The following is a 27,818-nucleotide window of genomic DNA, read 5'->3' on the forward strand; positions in this document are numbered from 1 at the left end:
CTTTGGTTGCCTATCCAATTAATTGTTAATGAGGTGTTAGTAAAAAATATATTTAGAACCATTTGCCATTTTAAAAAATAGACTATAAAGCTAATTTAATTTCCTTTGAAAACTCCTTAGCACTGATTTCCCTTTGAAGTTACCTCTGTGTTTATGGGAGGAATGAGTAGAATCATCTCATCTTCACAGAGCTCCGTAGCCACAGAGAGACAGAAGCTGTGCTGCAAATTATTTTGCTAGAGCTTAGATGTCTATTCTTATGTTGCTTAGAACTTCCATGCGGGTTAGGTAAATGTCCTGCACATCCTACAAGACAATCATCACAAAAAAAAAAAGCTTGGGCCTTCCAAACTCCCCCCCCCCCCCCCCCCCCCCTTTAGTTGACCAAAACACAAATAATTTAAATATTATGAAGGTTCCTCAGTTTCTCTCTATGGAAGACTTATGTTATTCATAATTTACAGAAATAATTTGCCTGATGTTACATCAGATACTATCAGTTTGTTTCTAACACTGCTAGTAGCTGTCTCACCGACCGCTGAAGTCAAACTTCTTTTGCTTTTCCTCCACTTCAACCTGGCAGCTCCCAAACACTGTTCCCATAACCAAACCACAGCTCTTCCCCTACAATCACTCTGCATGGGAGGATCCATGGAACATTAGACCTCTGTTTTCTGTCTGGATACAGTAAGCAGTTCAGAGTTCACCGACACTACAGAACAGAGGAAGTTCGTCTTTGTTTTTCAAGCCATAAAAGCAGCTGAACCCTTCTTCAGTGCCTGGTGAGAAAAGGGGCTTTCCAAGGTGTAAGGCAAATACCTGGTTGCTCTTGTCTCACATGTGATGGTTTGAAACTGTCTTTTTAATTTTTCTTTGCAAAGTTCAAGCAGAGAAAGTGAAAGAGTGTAAATAAGTCACCATTGGGTGTAAGAAAGCAAAATAATGATTGTTCTAAACACTTCCATTGGATAGATAGACATGTTTAAGAACTACTACTCAAAACGAAGTGGGGCAGTCTGCAGTCAGGGCAGCTTGCTGGGCTGTCTGGCTGCTGTTTCTTCTTCTCTTCTGGCTGAAGATAACACACTGACCTTGGCGAGCTAAGTTAACAACCTTTCTGCTTTAGCTAACTCTGCTTTCTGCCAGGGGGCTCTGGGGGGAGGCCCCTTGGGAAAGGTCCCCTTTGGGGGGGAGCAAAGGGAGCTTGGTTGTGCTTTTTCTGTTGATTGCATATATTTATAAATGTTGTGAATTTTGTATATTTGTACATATTCATTGCATTTCATCCTAGATTGTAGATCTGCTTGTAAATACAGCTCTCATTTGCTGAGCTAGCCTGGTTATTGTTGGTGTGGGGGGAATTCCAGCTCACACTGACACATCACAGTACAAGCATCTGTCTAAATCCCCTTGATAATCTAACAGCAAACAAATTATAATCTAAACATTTTTCTCTTTAGGGGAGAGTGTTTGCTGTCAGGACTAGTAGTTGTCAGTATAAGTATTCCAGTGAATTATAATCATGCCAAGTGGCCTCAGTGTAAGGGACTGCAGCTCGCCCTTGGTGACTCTTGAAACATTGCCTTGCCCCTCTGCTTGCCACTCCCTGCTCATGCTGAGTAATGCTTTGCAGCAGTCCCAGGCAACTGCTGGCTTCCCTGGGGTGGAGGAGACAGCCAGCCAGACCTTGGAGCAGACCAGAAGAGTCCACCTCTGCTTCTTTTCAAAAGCAAAGATTAACTTTACTGCAGCTGTGTTTTTTGCTTTGTTTGCCTTAATTTTTTTGCCTTTTTTTTCCCTAGAAGAGTACAGTTTCTTCTTTTAGACAAGAGATTCAATCAAATGAGACAAGTGCAGTATCTAGCAAATGGTGTTAAGGTGGAAACTCCAGTGTAGAGTATTAGTAAGGAAATGCTGAAATTAATTTATGCTTCAGATGAAGCTATTATGCAAGTATTTCACATTGTCTGAAATTATGCAGTTAATCTTTTCTGCATTGTTTAAAGATCATTTACTGCACCATGGTCCCAGCTGCCACTTGGCCTTTGGCAAAATGTCCCAGCAGAAAGCAGTGAATTAAGGCTGTGCCTGAATAGATCAAAATTAGATTTAGTTATTCAAAATACATAATGGATAATGCATATTCTGTGGAAAATATGCATGTCACAGAGATGGCTCCTAACCCCTAGTCAGGTCTTGGGTCCAGAGCAGTCACATTAGGTGCAGTTACCAGCTTCATACTGCTGGCAGAACCAGGGCCCTTGTGGGGATAAATGAACAGGGGTGGGAGAGAAGAACTTTAGCAACAGGTTTTGATACTTTAAGTAAATAATGGGTGCTGTCGGAAGATTCTGAGTCATTGTTTTCCCCATGTGTTAACTGTAGTTTTGCTTCTCCATGCCTCCTATCACATTCCTTAATTTTAAGCTGTTTAGTCCCTGAGAATAATCCTGTGCCTTTCATTTGTATTACCTGCTCACTCTCAGCTGCTTTCTCTTTATTCTCTCCTCAGCTCTTTCCCCTGTATTCACTCTTTTGTTTGCAGCCTGCCTGGTTTTTCTTTTCTGGTGTGGCCAGGTTGTTTAACTTTCAGGTACCAGCTGCAGCTGTAGAAGTGAGTAAACCAAGCTGTGTGCTGTGGGATTGGCAGAGCCACAGAAAAGCCAGAGCAGAGCCTTGCCCTGAACACAGGCATTTTGTTACCATCTGACAGCATGAAATACTGTCTGTTATGGGCATGAAACAAGGAGTGGCTGAGCAACTCTTTTGTGTTTTTCTCTGCATAGCAACCAAGGCTGTTCTAAAGTCCATAAACTGTTTCCTCAGGGTGGTGTGAATTTTTCTTGGAGAAAGAAGAGGAAGAGAAAAAAGAGAGAAGAGAAGAGAAGAGAAAGGAGAAGAGGGAAGAGAAGAGAAGAGGGAAGGGAAGAGAAGAGAAGAGGGAAGGGAAGAGAAGAGAAGAGGGAAGGGAAGAGAAGAGAAGAGGGAAGGGAAGAGAAGAGAAAAGAGAAGAGGGAAGAGAAGAGAAGAGAAAAGAGAAGAGAAGAGGGAAGAGAAGAGAAGAGGGAAGGGAAGAGAAGAGAAAAGAGAAGAGGGAAGAGAAGAGAAGAGAAAAGAGAAGAGGGAAGAGAAGAGAAGAGGGAAGGGAAGAGAAGAGAAAAGAGAAGAGAAGAGGGAAGAGAAGAGAAGAGAAGAAGGAAAACTAGAGTTTTCCTGCACAAACCAAGTTTTAAAGAAACTGCATTTCCCAGTGATAAATGGGAAACAATAATTCCTGAGCCACTCTACGTAAAACACGATGTTCCAAATGATCATTTATTGTGTTTTGGTCAGTGCTACTCAGAAATTATTACAAATAAATCTCTAATATTTTTGTTTATGAAAACACACTAAGACTGCAATGTTAAGTATATTTTAAATAGAGTGAAAATGATGCATTTTGTTACCCAGTAGTGAGGAGCATCTGATTTATTCATGTGTCTTAATTCAGGCAAAAGAGTTGACTTTATTTTTTGCTTATATTGTGTGGTCTTGTCCTATTGCACATAGTAGGTGCTGCTCACAACAGTTTCAATATGCTATTTATTACCACAAAATCAGGACAGAATAAAAAGCTTTGAAAACTGCAATTTCAGTTCAGACAGCGTTCCCAAGATAGAAATCTAATGAGATCCTCATCTTGTGGCTCTGTTTTCTGCCATGACAGCATGCTTTTCATGATGCCAAGATCTCAATGAGCTTGTGTAAAACAGTAGGATCCTGTTCCACAAGACCCAAGGAAGAAGGCTGTAGACTTGGTGCTGAGTGCTGCTGACACTTTCCTAAGTTTTTTTTTGCTTGAATGGTTTAGAGCAGGATTGATAACATTACTCATATCTATCTTTCTTTCCTGAAAACCATTGATTCCTCACTATTAAACAGTGTGATTAAAGGTAGACAGCAAGCAGACTTCTAAATTACAACTGAAGAAAAAGAAATAAAATTAATGTCTGCTAGTCAGGATTAAACTTTATGCTACTTTTAAGAATAAAGCTAGAAAAAAATTTGCACAGGATTTTTAATGAACCAAATATTTGTTCACATCTTCAGATACGATTTTTTCCCCACAATTTGTAGTTACCTAAGAATATCCACATCTCACTAAGAAAAGAAATTGAAGGAAGTCTGTAGGAATTACGCAGCAATAGAAATTCATCTTCAGAAATGCACTTAAAGTGCACTGAGGGATAATGTGATTGCTATTTGGTGTCAGACACCAGTATTAAAGATGCTAGAAACCTTTCAAGAAATTGTATTAAATAATGTGCTATTTATCTATAAAAAGTTGGTAAAAGGTTGTGCTAGAAGTAGACAACCACTTCAGTAACTAAAAGCTCTATTTTAGAAAAACATTTTCTCTGTATTATTTCTATTTCTAGACATGCCAGAGACTGTAGGTAGTTCAGACACTCATACTTCACACAGCATTCTGGTTCAAGAGGGTCACAAAGAATTCAACATGTGCTCCCAAAGACTAATTTTATTACTCTCAGACACAATTAGGAAAAATATTTCTGATTTGCATAAGATGATTATGGAATTATTTACACAGAACTTCATTATTTTAACACTTTTTTTTTTACATTAAAAAAACATCTCTTGTGAGCTTTTGGTATACCACATAGGCTTTCTGAACGTCCCTACATCAAATATTTGCTTTTTTATGTGTCAGTAGGTGGTTAGCAAAATGAAAGGGAGCTTGCCAGCATTTGAGGGAGTTTCAGCACAGATTCCCCAGACTTAAAAGGAGACAGCTTTGTATATTAGCACCTGTTTTGCTTCTTTAAAACACGTGTCCAGAAACCACACCTACAGTTGGTACATAATGTATAGGAGAGCCTAATCCCACTGAAGTCAAAGCAGTTTTAGTGGTGCTTAGGATAAGCAAGGCTACAGGATGAAGTGAAAATAGCAATACTTCAGGTGTTGTGGGGGAGAGCATTTAACACACTCAGTTTCTTCAGAAAAGAATTTGAAGCCACAGAAAAGACCCTTTCTTGAGGTAGCCTTGGGATTTGGTCATGACTGCTGGGGATTACTGCTGTTAATGGCAGTGGCATTGACTGAGAGGGCACTGTGGGTTGTCTTTGACAGTAGTCACTTTTCTGAAAGCATCTTTTAAAAAGCCTTTTCCTGACATCAGACTCAGAAACTTGTCCTCCAGTTCTTCTGAGCTAAATTAATCTGCATATGCAACTGAAAGTTTCTTTTCTGTTTTCTAGAGCAGGAGGTTCACAGACAGCTCTTAAACTTTCCACTAACCTATCCATTAAAGCTGAAGAAGCAAAATTTAAGGGAAAACTACCAATTTGGTGGTCCAGAAAAAAAAGTAGTCCCTTCGTATAACTCTATCATATTTACACTGAAGTGATGTGTACACTATGGTTACTATACATATGATACAAAAGTAAAATGAGATAGGTATTTCAGTATTTTGCTCCTTCAGACCTTGTTCTAAGCCATGTTAAGGTATTATTAGAATAACAGAGTCCAGTAGAGCTGCTCTTGTGGGAAAATAAAAGCCAGATTTAATTGAGATTATAGAATCATAGAGACTTTTTCCATTAACACATTCAAATAAGCTTTCCAAATATCAATGCAAAATACATTGACATATGAAACAATTCTCCACAGTGCTTACTACCAAATTTATACTGCTCCCAAGTGTTTTGTATTTTGCTTTTCCTAAAGGACTTCAGTTACCAGTGTCAGTGATACAATTGTTGCTAATGTCTCCCTACATCACAGAGCTTCTAAAACTTTATTTACAAACTAGAACACAAGAGGTTTCCCTTGAACTTACAGAGAAACTTCTTTGCTTTCAGGATGGTGGAGCACTGGGACAGGCTGCTCAGAGAGGTTGTGGAGTCTCCTTCTCCAGAGGCTTTCAAAACCTGCCTGGACACGTTCCTGTGCAACCTGATCTTGGAATACCTGCATTAGCAGGAGGATTGAACTAGATGATCTCCAGAGGTCCCTTCCAACCCTTACTGTTCTATGATTCTGTGACTCTACTTGTCAGCATTGGAAAAGAGAACTTACAGCCCTCTTAATATAACCTGACATTGGGCTTTTAAACGGTAGTCATAGTTCGGCACAAAAATCTGACTAAATGCTCCTGGTTGGCAGAGAAGTCCTTTGAGATTTAGGTAAAGCTGTAAAAATAATGGAGAAAAGATGAAGCCAACATTGTCCTGGGTGACAGCGTCAATGTGGCAGTGCTGGCTGTAGCACATTGCTGGTCATGCTCCTCACCATGACAGTAAGAGCATGGCAGGCCGTGGCAGAGTGTTTGTTGTACTGAGAACTTCAGAAAGCAATGAAAATGTATTGTGTTTATATGATTATTATTTATAACTCTTGTGGGTGATGGGAGAAATGATTGAAAGTGCCCTTTTTTTCAGCACTTCTTGATTTACATGCAAAGTGATGCCTTTGAAAGTGCTTATTTAGTCTTGAGTTGACTAATTATTAATTACATTCTTTTCCTGTCTTGTCAGTGAGGGGCTGTTAACCCAAGTCTGCTTATTGTGCAAGATCACTCAGCAGTACAGGATTTGAACACGTTTTGATGTGACATCAATTCAGACTGAGACTGTATGCACGCAAGGATCCCTTCCCACTGCTCCGCTCGGTAATCAGATCTCTCCCCCAAAACATAAGCATCTGTTTGAACACTTTTGGTGCTAGGTAGAGAGAAAGAAATAAATTGAAAGTTAGCTTCATCTTTCCCTTCACTGACAATGTCCTGTGTTTGGCCTTGGAACGGGGCACCCTTCGGGGATCCTCACCCAAGATAGGAATCCCTGAAAGCTGAGCGCTATTTCCTAGTTATAAATAATACCAATATTCCTGGTGGGTGGCAGCTAACGAGCGTTGGTGCAGACGGTGGCTTCAGCAGGAAGGGCTGCGGCAGAGCCCTTACTGACTGGAGTACTGCACGGTGCTGTACTTTGTCACTCTTCTCCGGGAGGTGCCAGGGGATGCAGTGCCCATCGCCTGGCCAAGGTGACAGTCAGCACTGAGCATCTGACCGGTGCTGCTCAGGCCCCCCAGATTTGCACTGCCCAGGCTTGTCCCCCCAAGGCTGCTCATCCCAGACCCTGACACTACCCTCTCGGTGACCACTACGTTGTGGGCGTTCGATAACTCTGAGGGAATATTTATTAAGCTGCCTGGCATGCCAGAGGCAGGCCTGAACACCCTTTCTGTCACCACCACGTTTGACCCGTCTACCAAATCAGGAATGCTGAGGGAGGCCGGGAGCCGGGAATTGGGTGCGATCACTCTCTCGGTGACGATGACGTTGGAGCCGTCGGTGAGGTCGGGGATGTCCAGCATGCCACGCAGGTCAGAGGCAGAGGCAGGACCAACAACTCTTTCCGTTACAACAACGTTGGATGCGCGCAGAGGGTCGACGCAAAGACCGGACGAGCCAGAGGTGTAGGTCTCAGTCACCGTCATGTTGCCGTGGAGCAGAGGATCTGGCATTGGCCTCGGGGGCTGGATGGTTGACCCAGACGTGTAGGTGTTTTCTGTAACAACCGTGGTGGTGCTGACCGAGGGGGGCATAGGGACACCTCCGTTGACAACGATCGTGGTTCCAGGCGGTGGGAGGTTTAGATCACTTTCAGTGTTGGGAAAGTTGATGTTAATTCCCGGCCAGGGTGGATTGACATCAGGGAAAGGTTCGATCTCTTTGCCCAGACAGATCTCTGCCAGGGTCTTAAATTTTGGTCCTAATGTATCCAAATATGTTTCATCTATGTCTTCTCCAATAAAGCTGCAGCAACCCACAGAACCAACAGGAGTACCAATTCCTTCATGGTCATATATTAAGAGGCAATCATTTGCTGGCCGGCCTTCATCTTCGTCTGCATACACAAATGCTTTCTGTAGTTTGCAAAAAAACAGGAAAAAAAGAAAGAGAAAAAGTAGAACAGAGTGATTTTTCATCAGGTTTTTAACCATGAAGACTCAAAGCATTGACCAGTCAGGCCCAACTGATTGAAGAACAGGACATCAAGTAGACAAGTTAAATCAACATTTTTGTGACCTTGAAATTAGTTTTATTATTATTATTAATCTTCTTTCTGTAAACATGTAGCTTCTCTAATGTGGTGTGTTTTCAGTGGGTTTGACCATGGGGTGAAGGAAGAGGGTGAAAGGGAGCAGAAAAGAATGTACTGTTTAGGCAGCTGCATCTGGATGAAACGGTAGGAAGAGGAGATAGGCAAGGGGCTCGGTGGAGAGGCCAGGAGAGAGGGGATGGGGTGGAGGGTTGGCCACAGCGAGGAAAGCTCGGTGAGCCCAGAGGGAAATGCATTTTGAGCAGGACAGTTTTGTTCTTACATCAGTCATATCAGAGAAGTGTCAGTCTGAGTGGGGTTATTTTGGATTTCCACCACATAACTTGAGAATCTACCAGTAGGCCCACAGATATAATGCAAAGTAGTTACCTCAGAGAAGTAGTTGTCTAGGAAGGCCATGTTCACCCCTCCTTCTCGATACTCTTTTATTGTTCCTCCAACTGATCCTTTTACTTCCCCTGTTCCAGAAATTCCTCCAGCTGTTCCGTAACCAGTACCAGTGCCGTAGCCAACCCCTGTAGTTTCTTCAACACCAGAAGCTACTACTCCTCCTCCTCCATATGTGTTTGTATAGATGTCTGAAAACATAAAAATAGGAGAAGTTGTCCTTCCTGTGCTCTGCAAAAATTTACTCAGGATTTTCTAGTTCTTTTCACAAATACTACTGATGGTATTTTAGACCAATTTCAATCATAGATCCATGCACATCTGCCAAGCAATGAAGTCCACATCAGCACACATAATGTATGGACATAGCACTCTGGGACATGGTTTAATGGCCATGGTGGTCTTAGGTTGGTGGTTGGACTCAATGATCTTTGAGGTCTTTTCCAACCAAAACAATTCTATGATTCTGTGATCTTGATTTTATTCCTGGGGCTAGGCTGCATGTGCTTATGTGCTTTAGAAAATCAGTGATTTACTTGTGTTAATCAGCTGGAGAGATTCCCCTGTCTGGTGTACATGTGTGATGTCCTGGGATTTACATTAGAAAATCAGGTAATGCTTATGGATATGTGTGCAAACACATAAATGTGTATTTATGCTCACTTTGGCATTCAAATTGTTCTTCCTTCAACACTTTTCTAAAAGAAATGGCTTTGTATCTCCTTTCACATTTTCTAGTTGTTAAGGGCAATTTGGGAGAACAACAACTGATCCCAGTAACCAGCACTGTTCAGAATGCAGAATGAAAATGACTTTTACAATAAATTATAGAGTCATACTTAAGGGATTTAATCTCCAGGGCTTTTTGCATGTATGATAACAAGGAATTAGTGGCCTTAAATATTGGCATGTGACATAAACTAATTGCATGCAGGAATCTTGACTGCATTAAGAAACATAGGCTAAATTTTATTGTTTGTTTCATTTAATCTTGTTAGGCTCAGTTTATAGAATTTGAACCAGGGGCTTTCCTCACAGTGGTGCTGAACAGTGGAAATAAAGTAAATCACATGTGTCTAAGTCTTAAAGTTGTCAGTTGTCATGGCAGCAGAACTTCCCTGAGAATGTAGACTCTTAATTCATATTTATGCCCTAAAATGTTCTCTTTTGATTTTACCTTAAGGATGAGAACATTTTTGACTAATCAGCAGCCACAGCAGAAATTGTCTTGCAGAGTGACATTTCTTCCTGTTAGAAGATAGTGAAAATGGATCTGTGCTAATATCTTTCTTTCCTGTTGTGGAGTAAGGAATGGGGAAAAAGAGAAAGTGGTGTTGCAGAGCTTGACTTACTCTCTATGCCTGTTGAATTCTTTGAGGGAATCTTATCTCAGAAGTATAAATTTATTGTGCTGTGTACCAGCTTTCTGTCTAGGCTAGTGCACAAATGATCAGTAATTAACTGACTACTTGAGAGGTCTTATTCTCCCTTATGGGAAGCAGAGCCTGGAAATGAGGAAGAACTAAACCTTTCACCACTGAGCTGTAAAAGAAAACTTCTTTATTCTGGCCTCATGGCTGGTTTGTACTAAAACTGGTGTACTAAAACTCCATTCATGAGCTGGAGTGATGAAAAATCTGCCTGAGATTTGAAAGCCTTGGCAGGTATTTAAAAATAAAGGTAGTTTGCAGAAATGAATCTGCCCAAGGGCTTAAACCTCAGATCCTTTATTCATACTGGAAGTCCTGCTAGCATCAGTTTGAGTATCTGTAGATGGGGAATTGGAGAAGTTGGATTGTAGCTGAGAAACCAAAGTACTCCTTGAATCAAAAGACATGAAGTTCTGAAATAGCCTTATGAGAGTGCACATAGAAAATGTTAGGATCTGCTTACCAGAGGGTTCACAAAAATCACCTCCTGCAGCTGTTGTTGGAGCAAGAATGTGTGAGACATCCTGGAAAATAACATTTTGACACCTTGAATTATGAGTTTGAAATTCTCCTATGAAGATCAAGACTTTATGAATCATATAAGGAATTAGCAGACTAAACTGTTAAGGATAGGTATTGACTACCATCTCCATTAACAAAAAAAAAGGAAGACTCCACTCAAGTTTTATTCATTGCTAAGGTAGAAGATGTTCATTGATTATGGTTTGTATTGGCTTGTCCTGCTTTGCACTGAAAAAAACTTTCTAGTTAGTGTTTCAGCTGAGGGCATAGTAACACCAAACTGCTGGGCTAAGCTAACTGAGCACAGCTTAAAAACCCACAAACACCACCTGGAAATGTTAACTAAGAATCACCTTTCATATCTGCCTGGGGATTGTTGGCAATGCAGGGCTTCTAGCAGAAGATGACACAATGCTATAATCACTTTCCTGCTTCTAGCAAATATGAGTTGCTGTGGGTTTTAGAAACATGGGATATACTGACCCTGTCTTCAGGCTGTGCACCTTCTATTCCCCATGGATGAATTGCCCCTTCTGTGCATTCAGGAACCGGTTCAAATCCAGTTCCAACTCCACCTGCAGCACCAGGTCCGCAGCCACAACAGTCACTCATTGACATCAAAATTGGAATCACTGAACAGGAAAGAAACAGGAACAAAGGTTTTAGGACATCTTTGCCTCACAGGAATAGCTGCTTTTCCTAGAGGGCAGGTGCTCAAGAACTTTTAAAATGTTTCAAACCAAGCATCCTGCAAGCCTGGCTTTCAGAATTCTTAGCTGCTTCTGGAAATGCATGCATTTGGAAATGCAGAATAATTTGTACCTTTAGTTATAGCAGAGCAAAGTGGGGTTGGAGTAGGGCTGTTACTCCAAATGTATGCCTGTGCACCTGGGAACAGACTTTGATCTATCCCAGCTGAATGAATACAAGTTACATAGGAAAATTAAACCCACAGAACCAGTCTTCCTACATACAGCATTCGGGGATAATCCTTCTTAGTATGTAAGCATGCATTTGTCTCCTCAGATATTGTAATTGGAAAGAAATACACATTAGCAATAACAGACATATGGGAATCAGTGGAGAGAGGTCTGTCTGCCTGCAGTGGCTAAGGCTCTTGCTGCAGTTTTCACATCACATATGTGTAAGGCTTGATGTGTACTAAGAGAGGCAACCCCCAAACCCCACTTTTAAGAAATGATGGCATAGAGTGAGTCAGGTTTCCCGGGGTGCTGTATTGTGCTGAGTTGTGTTGAGAGCTCAGTGTTGGAAATTGCTGAATGCCTTAAACACCAACATTGAAAACACTCCACATTTTAGAAAGGCACTGGAGTAGTCATTCTGGCTGCCTTCAGCTCCTTAACCTAGATGGTCAAGTTAGTAGCCTCCTGTCACTGCAGAGGGCATGGAGAGAGAGAGTTGTCTACACCAGACTCTGCAGAGCATCTAAGGCTCTCAGTTTATCATCAAAATGAACTGAAGAGAAAAGGGTAAAGGGCTATATACAGTGTGCAAAGTGCACCTCACCCTGCACAACTATGGACAGGTTTACTCCAGGGTACTGACTAGGAGAGGAGATGGCCAAAAGCCGAAAGATGGTCTGTCCTGTAACATGTCCCTACCTGGGAACCACAAAAAAACCTCAGCCTTTTGCAGCTTCAGACTGTTGTGTTTGTTGATTCCTACTCATCAAAGTCCTGCACTGGGAGATTTTAGGTGTTGACTGCTCGATGCCCAGGCCATGAAATAAAGATCACCACATCTGATTGTGGTGGCTTTAGAAATAATTGCTCACATAAAAACTAACTTGAGTCATTCTTACTCCTGAAATTCACATTTCTTCACAAATGCCAGGACATATGAACAAGTTTTGATCCTGCTACCACAAATAACTACTTGCTTTTAATAGATGCAGTGTTTGGCAGCAATAGGCAAAAGGTCCAAAATGTAAGCTGGTTGTATTTATGGTTCTACTACTGAAATCTGGCTTTGAGTTCAAAGGACACTTACTCTTTACATCTCTTCATAGCCAACTTGGAGTGATGTTTGTCTGTTACTCTTGGTAAAGTAAAGGAAGTATGAATTGCAAAGTCTAAGTTGTGAAATGGACAACTCCTGTCTTCTGAGCCTTCTACTAAACATTTTCTGATGGTCTGAGAATGGGATAACAGCTGAGGAAAACAATACTCTAAGTCTTAGGAAGGAAGTAGTTATTTCTGAATGAAATAAGTATATAAATATGTAGAACATAAAAGATATATAAATTCTTTTAATTTAAAAGATATTTTTTTCCCACTGTCAAATGGTCTATGGCAGCTAACAGGCTAAAAAACAAGTAGAAAAGTTACCTTGTTTTAGGAGAATTTTTAAAAGACACTTTTTATAAAATTAATAACGTTGTTTTCCTAATTTTATACTTACAGACAAATATTAATCCACCAAGGAACATCAGGCCAATGGCAGAACCACTAAGTGTGGTAGCAGATTCGAGATCTCTGCCATAACTTCCATCTCCATAACCATAGTCAGTGGCTGAAGTATATCCATCGCCGTATCCATCAGTGTAACTCTGCCAGTCTGTTGTCTCTTCTGCAGGTCTGTAGTCACCATGGCCACCACCTTCTGTCTCTGTTCCTCCTCCCCCTTGCTGGCCTCCTTCACCAGCACCACCACCACCCCCTCCACCACTAATACCACCACCACCAGCGCTGCCACCCCCACTAACACCACCTCCGCCACCACTAATACCACCACCACCAGCACTGCCACCACCAGCACTGCCACCACCACCGCTACCACTGCCTCTGCCACCAATGATAATTATTCTGGTGGCCCCACTGGTGCAGTAATTGCGACTGTCACACTGACAAGCTTGCACAGGAATGATGTGTGGTTTACGGCAGCGTCGGCCTTGGCTGTCTCTGACATTGATATAGATCCTATACATGTAAAAGTCCATGTTTGGATTCACCAGTTCTGCAGAGGAAGCTTTAGGGGGAAGAAAAAAAATATATTTAGATGAAGGTATTGACTATAAAGACTGTACAGAATTTTACATTTTGTAAGCAATGTTGATAGCACACAATGAAGACTAACTTTCAGCCTCCACAGGGCTCTGGGCAACCTGATCTAGTGGAGGCTGTCCCTGCTCACTGCAGGAGGGTTGGACTAGATGACCTTTGGAAGTCTCTTCCAGCCACAAGCATTCTTTGGTTCTGTGATTCTATTCCTATGCAAAGTTCTTCAGTTACTTATGTGCCTGCAGCACTTATTCCAAGGAGAAACTCTTGCTATTCATCTATGTTATCTTTCTATTCTGCAAAACTTGACCTTGATCACTTTGTTCATCACTTTTTAACCTGACAAGTATAAAAAGGGCATATGTACTTTTTGGTTTAGTTTATTTATTTAAAAAAAATAAATAAAACGGAAAACTTATATTAAATTTAAAAATTAAATTAAATTAGATTTAATTTAAAAAAAAAAATTTATTTTCCCTTCCCTTCCCTTCCCTTCCCTTCCCTTCCCTTCCCTTCCCTTCCCTTCCCTTCCCTTCCCTTCCCTTCCCTTCCCTTCCCTTCCCTTCCCTTCCCTTCCCTTCCCTTCCCTTCCCTTCCCTTCCCTTCCCTTCCCTTCCCTTCCCTTCCCTTCCCTTCCCTTCCCTTCCCTTCCCTTCCCTTCCCTTCCCTTCCCTTCCCTTCCCAAAAGGTTAAAGTAATCTATTATCTCAGATAAGAGCTCATTACTATGGTTTATTTTATTATAAAATGTAGATTAATTTACCATTTAGTGATCTGATAATCCAAGTAGTTTGAGGTTCACCATGTATGCTGAATGTGAAGGGGAGAGCATACGACCGAGTGTCTGAATCCTGTGTTGTAATGATCACTGATGGGGAATGCATACATACTTTCCTTAATTCAGTGTTAATACGTGGGCAGTTGTCATTGATGTCTTGTATTGAAAGCACAATGGTGCCAGTAGCAGTATAGCGAGGAGCTCCTGGAAGAAGAAGATTGTAGTCAGAAGAGAACATCGATACTACTAATAATGCACTTCGGGTGGAAATATAAGCAACAGGGGAAAATATTGAGGGGGAGAGCTTTGTTGCAGAAAGCTTAATCTCTTCTCTTACCTCTGGTGATAGCCAGGACCTCTGCTCTGTACTGCCCATTGACCACATGGACTGATTCCCAGTCTACAGCTTTGTTCAACGTGATCTCACCGGTGTTTTGATTGATCCTGAACCAGGCACCTGGGTCACGTCCTATACTATACCTGTGTTTGGGAAAGTAAAAATACTCAGTGTGTGTTCTTAACATAGGGGTTACTTGTTCATTTTGCAAATCATGTTTGTCACTGTGGAGTATTTTTCCTTTAGGCTGCACTAGGTCCTGCTGCATTTCACCCTCTTCAAGCAAAATTCCTGTAGACCTCCAAAGATGTAGACCAGAAAATTTATTATGGTTAAAGTAAGTGTGTAGAAGTTTATTATATTTTGAAAGTGATATCATGGTCTTAAGTAAAGTCTTTCTGGACCTTGTATACCTTTACTAGAACTCTATTGATATCAGTATTTAAATCCACAGCTCTTCCTATAGCATTCTAGAGTTGTGTTTGCCAACCTATTTCTCTGGTTTATGAAAACTTTTCAAGCCTTTGTAAACTGGATGTATTTATATCTAAATAGATTAATAAACAAATTATGATCCCATTAATTATCACTAATTTTAGCAGGAAAAAAAAAGTCAAATCATTATTTATTTACAAACTGCAGAATGAGCTGGCAGTGACCTCTTCTGATTGTATCACGTTGCCCATTATCGGGATTTTCTGCTTGCTTTTTTAATAGAGATGTTAACAAATTCTTTATTTGTAGCAAACATTTAAAGAAAAAAGTATTCTTAGGTTATTAAAAAAAATCTTTTGTGATTTGTTGAAGTCACAGCCTGTTAGAAAAATATTTTCTTTGCCTTGTGCACAAAGAAGGAAAGTAGGTCAGAAAATGAAAGCAGTCAGCGAAGAATATACTATTCTATTGCTATTATTCTATTGCTGATCTGTTAACAACTTTAAGGCTGTCTTTAAAGCCCTCCTTTTTAGATACCCATTCCTCATCCCATTGAAATCTCTGTTAAAAGAATGATTCCATCCAGGGAGTGAAACTGAGCAGAGCTTACACAACGTTTGTTGCAATAGCCCCAGTGTCCTCGTCGAAGGCTGTGTATGTTCCCACAATGTGATTTACTCTTGTGCTCTCCGAGACGGTGAACACCACTGAAGATGGATTAAATCTTGGGGGTTCCATCACATTTTTTACTTCTATTACAAGAGGTGTTCCAGAGATTCGGTAGTCTTGTGCAACAGAGTGGTGAAAGGCAGCTACATTCCTGACACCAATCATCAGTGAGTGAGTTTGGAGATGTTCGTAATTCAGTTCCTAAAAGATAAACCACAGAGAACAGGGCTTGTTGTGATAGGATGAGAGTGAATGGACTGAAGCTTGAGGAGGGCAGGTTTAAACTTGAGATTAGGAAGGAATTCTTTACAGTGAGGGTGGGGAGACACTGGAACAGGCTGCCCAGGAAGGTCATGAACACCCCCTCTCTGGAGGTATTCAAGGCCTTGAGCACCCTGCTCTAGTGGGTGCCCATGGCAGGGGTGTTGGAACCAGATGATCTTTAAGGTCCCTTCCAACCCAACCCATTCTATAAATCTATGAATCTATGAACTAGATAATAATAAAGGTTCCTTTAATATTATGTATTTTTTTCCTGGTTAAAACGGTTGAGTGACAGTGGTTTTACTGCTCATTTAGTTTTGTTAACAAGCAATTAAAACTATTTTAAGGTGATTATTTCAACAGTTGAATCACAATAATCCATACCTTAATTACTCTAAGGATTCCTTGATTTGTAGCTCGATCTGTAACAATTTCAAAGCAGTTATCTTCGTTACCAGATATAAAGAAAAACTCTGCTAACCAGTTGTCTGTAAGCTCTTCATCAGCATCCAGAGCTTGTATTCGGAGCAGTTCTGAACTGAGGGAATTTTCTGAAATACTTGCTGAAAACTGGAAGGACAGAGAAATACCTCTCAGCAAACACTAAAGCATATAATGTGAGGAAAACACAGTTGACTGCAGGGATTTTTTGGAAGGATTTTCTGTCCACAGTCCATCCCAATTGAATTAAACCCATGTATTCTGGGTAAACTCAGATCCTGGTTGCAGATCTGAAGAGCTACACAACCTCCAGTGTTTGCAGGGGTAACTTAGATGAAAAGGATTTGTGTTTTCTGTATAAAGAAGATCATGCAAAGATTGGGTTAATCTGTGGAACCTGGCTCTGTTGCATGGATCTGGACACCTAAATGACTGATTTCTCTGAATACAGACAAGTCAGTGTCAGGATTAACTTCGCTGAACATGAAAATGATCTATGTGTGCATTGACAGAATTGGTGTGCAAGTGCTGGATTGGATTTTGAACATGCTTTGTGGAAACAATGCTGCTCATGCAGTGGAGCATTCCAATGGGAAAACGCTTTATGGGTTGGTAAGGGCTCTGTTATCAGCTGTGGTTTTGAAGAGGGTTGAAAAAGAATGATTCTCCTTTTAGTATTAAAAACTTACAGAGCTTTGAGCAAGAGTTGGGAAGTTGTCATTGACATCAATAACTTTAACGTTACAGCTACAAAGGGAGGACATTCCATCCACAGCTCCATCCCGGTCTGATGCCTTCACAACGAGAGTGTAGCTACTGTGTTGCTGTCACAGAAAGAGAAATGAGTGTGTTAGAAGGACCACCTGTACCTCTTAAACACTGCAAATACTCAGCACTTGCTGTTACATCCTAATGCATGAATTTAGCTTAAACATTTTATTGTAACCTGTGGAAAAACAATGCCTTCCTTCCTTAATTTTTATAAACCATATAACATCTCTCTTTCTTTTTCTTTCTTTTTCCTTTTCTTTTTCTTTTTAATCCTTTTTTTCCCCCCTTTTTTCCTTGTCCTTTTACTTTTTATTTTTCTTTCACTTTTTCCCTTCTTTTTCTTTCATTTTCTTTTTTCTTTTTATTTTTTAATTTTCTTTTTTCCTTTTTTCTTTTTCTTTTTCTTTTTCTCTTTTTCTTTTTCTCTTTTTTCTTTTTCTTTCCCTTTCCCTTTCTCTTTTTCTTTCCTTTTCCTTTTCCTTTTCCTTTTCCTTTTCCTTTTCTTCTTTCCCTTCCTTTCTCTTTTCTTTCCTTTTCCTTTTCCTTTTCCTTTTCCTTTTCCTTTTCCTTTTCCTTTTCCTTTTCCTTTTCCTTTTCCTTTCTTTCCTTTTCCTTTTCCTTTTCCTTTTCCTTCCTTTTCCTTTGTCTTTGTCTTGTCTTTTTCATCACATAACACATATCCACCACCAAATCTTGTTATTTAACTTCAGAAATTGAAATATTACCTCTCTGTCAAGATAATTTGCAAGATGGAGTTCTCCAGTATATTTATTCATAATGAACATGGGTAGACCTGAAGGTTCCTGACTCTCTATCTTGAAGGCAATTTTAGAATTCAAGTTATTAGGTTCATCTGCATCTGTTGCAATTATTTTCATCACCAATGTGTCTGAGAATAAAAGATAATAATTTAAAAAAGCAAATCAGAAAATCTGCTCTGTTCCTGCAAACAACTCGACATCAAAGCAATGCTAAAATGTATAAAAATGGCAGAAGGATATCAATTCATTGACATTTAGAAAAAAAGAAGTTCAGTTTCATAGCACAGATCCTGATTGAATGTTAACGACTTTAAAATGCATTCAAAATGAAGGTCAGATGGAGCAACACAGATTTTCACTGAACTTCTTTAAGTCACCATAGAAACTATGTAAATTCAGTAGCTACTGAGCTTGTAGATATTCCTGGGGAAAAAAAAATCTATACAGTTTTAAATGACAGTTTCTGGGAATTGGAAAAATCAGTGTTAATAGTGTGGCCAGCAGGAGTAGGGAAGTGATTATGCCCCTGTATTCAGCACTGGTGAGGCTGCACCTTGAATACTGGGTTCAGTTTTGAGCCTCTTGTTATAAGAAAGACATTGTGGTGCTGGAGTGGGTCCAGAGAAGGGCAACAAAGCCAGTGAAGGGTCTGGAAAACAGGGCTGTTGAGGAGCAGCTGAAGGAACTGGGGTTATTTAGTCTGAAGAAGAGGAGGCTGAGGGGAGATCTCTCAGTTTCCTGATTGTAGTCAGGTGGGGGTTGGCCCCTTCTGCCTAGTACCAAGTGATAGAACAAGAGGAAATTGTAGTCAGGTGGGGGTTGGCCCCTTCTGCCTAGTACCAAGTGATAGAACAAGAGGAAATGGCTTCAGATTGTGCCAGGGAGGTTTAGGTTGGGTATAAGGAAAAATTTCTCTCCTGCAAGAGTGGTCAGGCATTGGAACCCAGACTGCCTGGGAAGGTGGTAGAGTCACCATCCCTGGAGGTGTTTGAAAAATCTGTAGACATGGCACTTTGGGGAAAAAAAAACCCGTATTTCATATACCCTCAAAGGAAGTATAAACGTAAGCATAAAGTAAGTGTAGATGTAATGTTAATTTCCTTTAATGAGAAGGAATTAATGGATTTATTTTAGATGTTCATATCTGAAAGAATTTGCATGATGATACGGTTAGAAACTAGAACATTTAATGTTTATGTGTGGGAGGAAAGGAGGAAGGAAGCATCCCTGCTTAATTTTAGCCAATGAGCTGGGGTCCCAGCTCACATAGCACTTGCACAAGCATCTGCTGCTCCTTCCTCTGCAGCAGCCCTGACCAATATGTGTCATTGCCTAAGAAAAAGTAGAATGAGCACCCCAGGTTTATGTTAGCTATATTCTGGGAGCTTCACCAACCATAGTGTAACAGGAATACCATAATTACTTACTGTCCATGCTGTTTTCTTCGATGGATCCTGTAAACACAGTTTGTGCAAATATAGGAGGGTTATCATTTATATCCAGAACTCTGACTCGAAGTTCAAGAGGTGGTTCCATGTCTACACCTGTCTGGGAGTGCTTAGCAAAGCAACGGATCTAGACAGAGAGACAGAGTCATTTTAAAACCAAAAGTGAAGCAAAGGACAATCTGAAACAAATGGATTTGTCTCCAGCTCTCTCTGCCCCAGCCTGAATCCATCATTATAAAGGTGAAAGAAGAAGAGGAGTACTTACAACAAATACTGGGGTTAATTCCCTGTCCACTATCGATGTTATATTAATTTCTCCTGTTCTTGGGTTAACCACAAATATTCCATAGGGGGCATGATCAATTCCAACTCCAGAGATGCTGTATGTGATTGGATTGTTTTCTTCACAGTCTGATCGGATCTGCAGTAAGAGACAATAAAAATTGATGCCAGTTTACTGAGGACACCTGCAGGCTTTTTTTGGTCTTTTTTTCCCTTATTAGTTCCTGTAAAAATTTCTCTGCCATTTCAATTTCTCAACCACTTATCTCAAGGTTCAATTGACAGAACCAGTGGAAGGCTCCTTACAAAACAGTCAGCCTCATTTTAAGTGCTGCACAAGGCTTTTTAGCTCTCTTAAATCTTCTGTCAGGGAGGTGGAGAGAGAAACTCCCAAGAGCATCACACTCTGGCTGGACCTCAGTAAGGGTACAGTCATGATGAGAGGATAGGAAGACAACTTTGCTCTGCTCCCCACAGAAGTCATGCACTATTTTTGGACATCTGCTCAGGGGTTTCTCAAGGTGGGAGAGAAAAGAAAGATATTTCAATCTAGTACACATGCTGCATAGGAAGAGACTATGGTTTGAGGTGTTCAGGAAGCAGGCTGATGGCAATGTTCTCAGAAGCCTTTGATCACTCCTCAGCAGCCCTGTGGGTTCACCTTATGAGACTCAGCAGAGCTGGAAATGTTGCCTCATCTTTCTTTCATTCTATTCCTTGCTTTGACTACTAGCAAGCATACTTTCAAATCACTTTGTCTTTATCAGGCTGTCTTTAGAAAAACTTCCTTGTCAGTGAACACTTGGTTTTGGTTCTACTTACTCTGGCAATTGGATTCCTCTTAGAATTATCTTCTCCTTCTCTACAAGCTGCAGCAAATTTGATCCATTCACGTTTTTGTCTTCTGAAAGTTTTCCATCTTGCTGTTCCATTTTCGTTCCACTCTTTTACCTTTGACAGAGAGTTCCAGCATCATATGAAAAGTAACCTCAATCCATTTTAAATTCACACAGACACTTAGAATTTACAGCAATAAGGAGAAAAGGGATCCTGTGGGTTCTTATATGTCTGCAAGTCCCAAACTCTAAGACTGTACATGCTTGGTTTTCAATTATTCCTTTGTATGAGGTACTCATTTAGGTTCAGATCTTCTCCTGAGAGGATGAGCAGGTTATTACCTGCAACTGTTTAATATTTAAGTATGTTTTCAATCTTTGTGTTCAGAAATGGCTTACTTGAGTGTTTTCCATTTAATTTTTTTGCTTTGATTACATTTCACTTGATCAGAAAAATCAGTTTCTGAAGAAATATATATTACCTCTACATGAAATCCTCTGCTGAAATCCAAGAGGACCTGCAAGGCAAGAACAGTAAGATCAGCATATAAAAATGCAGTTAGCAAACCCCAGCTGCCATACATTGCTGTGCTGCAGGACTGGAGCAGTACCAGCTCTCAAGTCTCCTGCAGTAGCCAAGCTAGGCAATGGCTACAGGATTTCCAGAAATTACTTTGTGATTTTTTTCCCCCCTACATCCATCAATTGAATTCCTTGACAGTTAACACCTTCAAAATTAATTCTCTTTCAAGGCAGAACTGTGAGTTTGAAAGGATGTGCCACAGCAGATGTCAAGTTATACCTACACCAAAATGCAGCTTTCACAGATTTAGGTTCCAACACCTCAGCTGACAAGAGAAGTGTTTGCAAGAATTGTTATTAAGAGGTATGTCAAGGAACCTAGAAAAGGAGTATTTATAAATTCTAAAGATATTATTATTATTATTTTATTTCTTCTTGTTTAGAAAGCCCACAGTAGACCTGGATTACTCAACTCTGTAGTTTAACCAAAAATAATGAAAATGTCTTCTTGAAACTTCCCACTGGGGTTTGAAGAGCTGTAAGATAGAAAGTCAGCTGCAGTCATCAGGCAGTGCAGTGGGCTTTGATTTGAGATCTAACTGTGCAACCAAAGTCTTGAGCAAATAAAGGTGGCTGGATCAGATGCAATGTGCAATTATCTTTAAAATTAAAACAACAGAAAATCCTCAACCTCTTGATTAGTACAATTTGAAAGAAGGAATAGTACAGTTAATCATGTTCCTAAATAAGGTGTCAGAGTGAAGTTCACATGGTGAATATTCCTCGCCAGAGCATCTCTTTTGGGTTGAAACCTGGTCTCTTTGGGCAATAAAGGATAAAGGATATGGGATTTGCAGGGCCAGATGCTTGCTTCTTTCATCATTAGGTAAAAAAAAAAAAAAAAACAAACAGCCAAGTGACTCAAATTGTGTTGCAGTTTCTCTTTTGTTACCAAATGTGGTTAACAGCTACAGTTACCAATTTTCCACTCTCCTTATAATTTTCCAGTACTGTTCAATAACATTTTTGTTTGACATGTTTTATCTGGTAGATTTGATGTCAGTTATACTTGGATAAAACCTGTGACAATCTTACTACCTGTGGTAGCTTTACCTCATGGGACTTCCCTCTCTTCAAATTTATTGCATTGTTTTGTCGAGGCTGGAAGATGAGCACAGAATTTTTTTCCACTTACTTCATGTTAAAACAGCCTCTTATATGCCACAGATTAATGAACAACAGCTTCATTCTCCTTCCTCTCTCTTTCCTCTTTTCCCCATTTACCAGCATGCTGTAAGAGGTCCACCATCTGTCATTTTACAAAGCAATGTCTCCAGTGTTCTGATCTTGTCCAGAACACTCTCCAGGACCTTGGCACATGATAACTGCCCTAATCTGCTTCTGAATGAGACCTTTAGACTGTGGATTTTCCCATTTGTGTATATATACTTAAACATTTATTGGATTATTCATGGGGTAAGGAATTTATTTTCTTGTTTCTTTAAGCAAGCTGTTGACAGAATTGCTTAAGAAAGGTACTCTGCAGGAAAATCATTACAACGTGTTCATCTTGGGCTAAAAGCATCAATACATCTTTGAATTTGAGTCTGTGTCTTGGTGATTATTTAGGTCTTCAGATGGATTTGAACTCATGTGCAGCCATTACTCTTAGAGAAGGGGCAGTATCAGTCTTCTTTTAAACTGTAGGGTTATTTCACCCCAGTGGAAGCTCAGACCTGTCCTTTTGTAATGCACTTCAGAACCTAGGGAAACACAGGAGAGCAGAAGGGGCACATTGCACCCTCACCAGAGAACCTGAATGATGAAGTCCACCAGAAATAGCACTGAGTCAATATCTCTTATCAGTTCATCCCATTGGCAGAGGAGTACCTACTTTGGTAAGCACAGTGAAATCCACTCCACCCTTGGGATGAAATCTCTTCTGGCATGCAAGCAATTGTCTTGACCCAGAAAAGTGATGGTTTACACCTCCCAGAGCAGAGTTAGTGAATCTTGTCTGCTGTCTGCTTCCTGTGGCATGTTCTACCACTTAAGAGTGAGGCTCCCTTCTCACATCCAGCCACATCACCCTCATACTCAGCAGGGCTGACTGCAAAGCTGTCTTGAGTATTCTGAAATAAGACTTATGCCTGGAAAGAAATCTGCTCTCCAAGGACATGAAAATTCATAAACCACTTGATTTCAGCCTATAGGGAGTTTTGTTTTGAAGCATTGAAGAATATACATCATACACTGGAGTTTCGTTCTTGTTATTGAGCACCAGTGATGGGGATGTCAGGAACTCATTCATGGGTAATGCAGGGGAATGCAAATTTAGGCTGTGTATTTTCACATTTGTCTCATGCTAAGTAAGAAACCCCCACATTCTGCTATGTGTTAATGCAGGTTCTTGAAAGAAGTCTTGCTGGGCTTGTATCCAGAGTCTTTAGTACAGTCTGTGGTATTATTTGAAAAGGCTGATCCAAAGAACTTGCTGTCTCCACTAGGAATGTCTCTCTCAGCTACTGCTATAGAAGGAGAGCAGGCAAACACCACATAAAGTTGTCTCATTCACCAGCTAAACCTCAGCAATTCTGGAGTGACATCTGTCCAGCTTGATCCAGGGGTGGAGGTTCTCCACTATCACCAGCAGTTATTTCTAACATCTCCCTGTGATACAACCCCTTTTATCCTAGTGCTGTTCCCAGCAGAGAAGTGCTGTCTCCTAGCAGCTAACTCCAGCATGCCTCTAGGTAGTGAACAAATTTCCTTTCTGAACTATTATCCAAACACAGAACTTTCCATCCTTTTACTGATTAATGATGATGAAAGCAATAGGAGCCACTGAAACGTGTGTGATGCCTCCTGAGGACCATGGGATAGGCAAGCTGGTCAGAATGAGACCAAGATTTGCTGTCCTGTTGGTGTCTGAGGCAGTGAAATCATGGAAACTCTGCAGAGAAGCAGGAGGCTTGTTGCACAAGCTTTCTGGTGTGGGTTGGGAGAGGTGGAGGCAGGAAATGTGTTTAAGGTGAATGTGATTTGTACAGTGACCTGTCTGAAAGCTTCTCTCTTATTGCAGTGGTACAGAGCCTGAACCTTTTGTCCAAAATGACACCTCAGAGTCACACTGGAGTTATTCTGGATACATTCTGATGTAACTGGGAACAGAATGAGGCCCATAGGATGTGTATGGTTCTCTGCACCTTCAAAGCAATTTACAAACAAGGATTAACTAATCATTAATTGAGTGCCAAGCAATATTATACGCAATTATGGAACCCTCCCTCCTCCACCTACTCAAATCTAAATGACTGAACACACCTTGAACATCTTCCCAGCATTATTCATATAGGATCTGCTTCTCTCTCTTTGAAGTCAACAGCGGAATTGTTCCTGGCCTGGCTGGGAGGAGTGCTGAGAGCTCACACATTATATTAGTCATTGGGGTGCCATGGTGGCTCTGGTTGTGTCAGCGTTTTGGGACTTTAAGGTCTTTGTTACTCAGCCAAAGCTCTGACTAGTAAAGGGTTGAAATTGCTAACCCTTATTTTTACTCATCCTGCATCTCTTTTGAAAGTGTTAAATCAATGGATACGAACTAATGGGAAGCAGAGCTGGAACAGAAGTCAAACCCCTCATATTTTAAACTAGAAGCCATTTGGTCTGGTTTGAGTCAAACCAGAAAGATGTTTCCTTTTATACTTCTCATTTTGTAAGCCACTAAGCCATGTTCTTCTTCTAGTTTAAAAGGGAAGATTTTTCAGGCTGGTTTTTCTGACTTTGTGTTGCCTTACTCTGCAGAAGTCAGGGCCTTCTATTGCTTCCTGTGTTTGCCTTTGACATTAAAGTTTTGTATTGCACCAAGGATGGAGAACCCATTGCCATTTCAGCAGAAGTATGACAATGCTTCAGAAGAATCTGTTCCAAAGTTTTCTTTATTTTATTCAAAGAACTGTCCACTTTGGGGAAGTTCCCATCGGGATTGCTTCCGTTCTGCTGAGTCACACAGAGATAATGAACTTCCATACAGTAACTGAGCTTCACCATTAGAAAAATGAATGGAAAAGTAATTTCAATGCAGGGTGTATGCCATTATCATTCAAATTCGAGTTGTTCAAATTAGTCATGCTAAGTCTCCTGAAGAAATCTCCTCAATAAAACCTGAATTCATATATAGAATGTCCTAGCTGCAAATACATCTTTACTGAGGGGCCGTTTTTACTTAGGAATGTAGGACTGCAGACTGAAGAACCTAATCTTAGGTGATAGTTCCTGGATACAGAAGTGCTTTGCTTTCTCTTCCTACAACAAAATTCTTTGGCAGAAGAGCCTGCAGCTTCCTGGCTACACCTTGGCACATGTTTCACATGCATATGCAGGGAGAGGATTTGACCCCTTAATATTTTTGTGTGTTACGAGTAGGAGGGGTAACCATAGCCTAACAAGCGGAGGGAAAAAAAAAAAAACAGAAGAGAGAAGCGTAGATAACACATGGGAAAATGTAACCAGACAAAAGTGCTCGTAAGAGATGTGGTGAATTTACAATTATTAGCTGTCACATGATAGCTGGCAGGAGAAGAGTCATACCTGACCAAACAGCTTGTTTCCATAAAACGTGTCTGTGCAGGTACCACAGAGAGAACTCCCTTACTCACGAGAATAACGCCTTTGAAGTCACGTGAGGAGGGGTTGCAGAATCACTCCCACCAATGGTGAAATGCATATAGAAAATTAGGAGTTTCAGGGCTGGCTGTAAAGTTTTCTTTTTTCTTTCTTTGTTTTAGTTTTTAAAGTGTACTAAAATACGGATGACTTCACAGCCATTTTTGTTCGGTACGATTATTAACAGGACACCAACCAGCCACACCATTCAGACAGGTGATTTTCATGAAAGATTAGCCAAGCTGGACAGCAAGACTGATTCTCAGAATACACTTAAATCAGATACATCATTTAGAGCTAATTTAATCTCTACAGTTTGCCCATCAGCTTGCTACAAAGGGCTAGAAGATGCTATTTAGCTGCACAGGCCACCATGTAGACTGCTATGCATAACAACAACAACAACTCTTTCCTCTGGGTAGTAAAAGTTCAAATATTTGATAGCCATCCAAACATAATGGTAATTTTCACAATTGCTCCTTTTTCTTGTCCCGACACATACCCTGCCTCAGTCACAAGTGTAACAAGAACATACTCAAAGAATGAAAAGGGCTCCACAGGGACCGAGAGATGAAATGAAATGAAATTACTGATGAAAGCAATGAAATTACTTTTGAATGGACAGATCTTAAATACAGGACAGTCAGCTTTTTGGTTTTGAACTGCAGCACATCAGGAGCAGGTATCACCAGGTAAGTGAGTAAAATAGCCACTAATGCTACCTGGAAGTTCAGGATGTTGGTGTGATGTGCAGTGTGCCAAACTCAGAGACCTCCGCGCTGCGTTCAACCAGCAGAAACTCATCGCAGCCCGAGGTGGCTTCTGCCAAGTTGTGTCATTGTTTGCTTGGCAGCTGCCCCGTGCTGGTTAGTTCTACTTTACTGACTGCAGAGCTGTCACCTAGCATTAATGGATTATCTTTTGAAAGTAAGTCTTAGGATTTCATTGCTCTATAACAACAAATGCTGTTTCCTTGATTATAGCATTTCTAGAGCGGCCAATAATGAGAAGTTAACAAAGATTTATGCTTACTAATATATTGTGTTAAGTGTAAAATTGTGTGAAATCCACAGAAGGACATAACCACAACAGAAATCCTACTCCTTTCAAACTTCAGGGCCTTAAACCTCTGCCTAATTTCAGAAGAGCGGCACACACGAGTGAAAATAATCCATGTAAAATCAGATTGCAGGAGCACAAGAGCCTCCACAGTTCTTCTAAGTCCTTTTTGGGTAGTTTCTGTCCCTTGATGAACACATTCTACTACTCTGTCACTTGACCTTAACCACAACTTTCCTTTTACAGTGAGAAAAACAAACCCAGAGAGCAACACTTTCATCATGAGTTCACTTGCTTAGCACATGGCAGCTCAGCCACTAAGCCTCTACAGGACAAGACTTCTTTGTAATATGAAATAACTGGCCAACTCTTGATTTTTACTCAGCTAAGGTCTCACTAGATGTCATGTTTTTCTCTTGAATATAGCTGTAGAATTTGGTCAGCTCTTGCTAGTCAGTTTAGAAAAAAGGTTTGCTCTTCATATTCCCTCAAGTGATCAAACAATATCTTGATATAGAACCAATTCTATCCAACCAAATTATGAAGATTTTCATAACAAGACTTTTACTAAGGACAGTGACTCCTTAAATAGTCGCCACAGAAAGCATTCACCTGGAAAATCAAGCATTAAACATTGAAAGTCACATATTGGACACCAACAGACTGCAGAAAGCCGAAATCAAAAGACACATCTGTCAGCATTTAGTGGAAGACTAGATTATTTATATAGAAATCTAGGAAAACTAGATTATTTGCATAGAATCTTGAGAAGCTCAGCTTCAAATCAGCACAGCTTTGTTTTCTTTAATGCTGAATTTTACAAGATTTATTTTTTTTTTAGGGGGTGCTCGTTTACAGCGTAAAATGCAATGGTCTGCCGAGGAAGACTCAGCTGGCATAACCTCCCAGTTTACAAAGAGTGTTATAAAATCTGACTTACCAATAAAAGGAGCAGAAAAGCTGTTGTTCGATGAGGGAGCCAATCCATGGCATCTGACTTCTGGGGTACAAGTCCAAGTGAGTTATGGTTACAGCCTGTTCCCCTCTCCCCTCCCCCTCCCA

At 40.5% G+C, this 27,818-nt stretch overlaps 1 protein-coding gene across 1 annotated transcript; it reads right to left on the reverse strand.

Annotated features, from left to right (window-relative positions):
• Positions 1-6,960: 6,960 nt before the first annotated feature.
• LOC128977220 (desmoglein-1-like) lies at positions 6,961-27,744 on the reverse strand. The gene is made up of 16 exons (XM_054394711.1): positions 27,697-27,744; positions 20,993-21,028; positions 20,497-20,625; positions 19,658-19,813; positions 19,372-19,519; positions 17,909-18,072; positions 17,102-17,236; positions 16,356-16,541; positions 15,649-15,908; positions 14,604-14,746; positions 14,252-14,470; positions 12,890-13,456; positions 10,952-11,100; positions 10,410-10,470; positions 8,499-8,707; positions 6,961-7,932 (listed from the first exon to the last, which is right to left on the reverse strand). Exons 1-16 carry the CDS (start codon positions 27,742-27,744, stop codon positions 6,961-6,963), a joined length of 3,582 nt encoding a protein of 1,193 aa, XP_054250686.1.
• Positions 27,745-27,818: the final 74 nt, after the last annotated feature.

This window comes from Indicator indicator, chromosome 31 (genome assembly GCF_027791375.1).
Source record: "Indicator indicator isolate 239-I01 chromosome 31, UM_Iind_1.1, whole genome shotgun sequence".
NCBI classification, from domain to species: Eukaryota; Metazoa; Chordata; class Aves; order Piciformes; family Indicatoridae; genus Indicator; species Indicator indicator.

Bases quoted from the DNA above. Each gene is read 5' to 3' on its own strand.
- LOC128977220 (XM_054394711.1), bottom strand. From the start codon at position 27,744: ATGGATTGGCTCCCTCATCGAACAACAGCTTTTCTGCTCCTTTTATTG. The intron at 21,029-27,696 runs GTAAGTCAGATT...CTTGCCTTGCAG, and splicing joins CTTTTCTGCTCCTTTTATTG to GTCCTCTTGGATTTCAGCAG. The intron at 7,933-8,498 runs GTAACTACTTTG...TGCAAACTACAG, and splicing joins TAGACAACTACTTCTCTGAG to AAAGCATTTGTGTATGCAGA.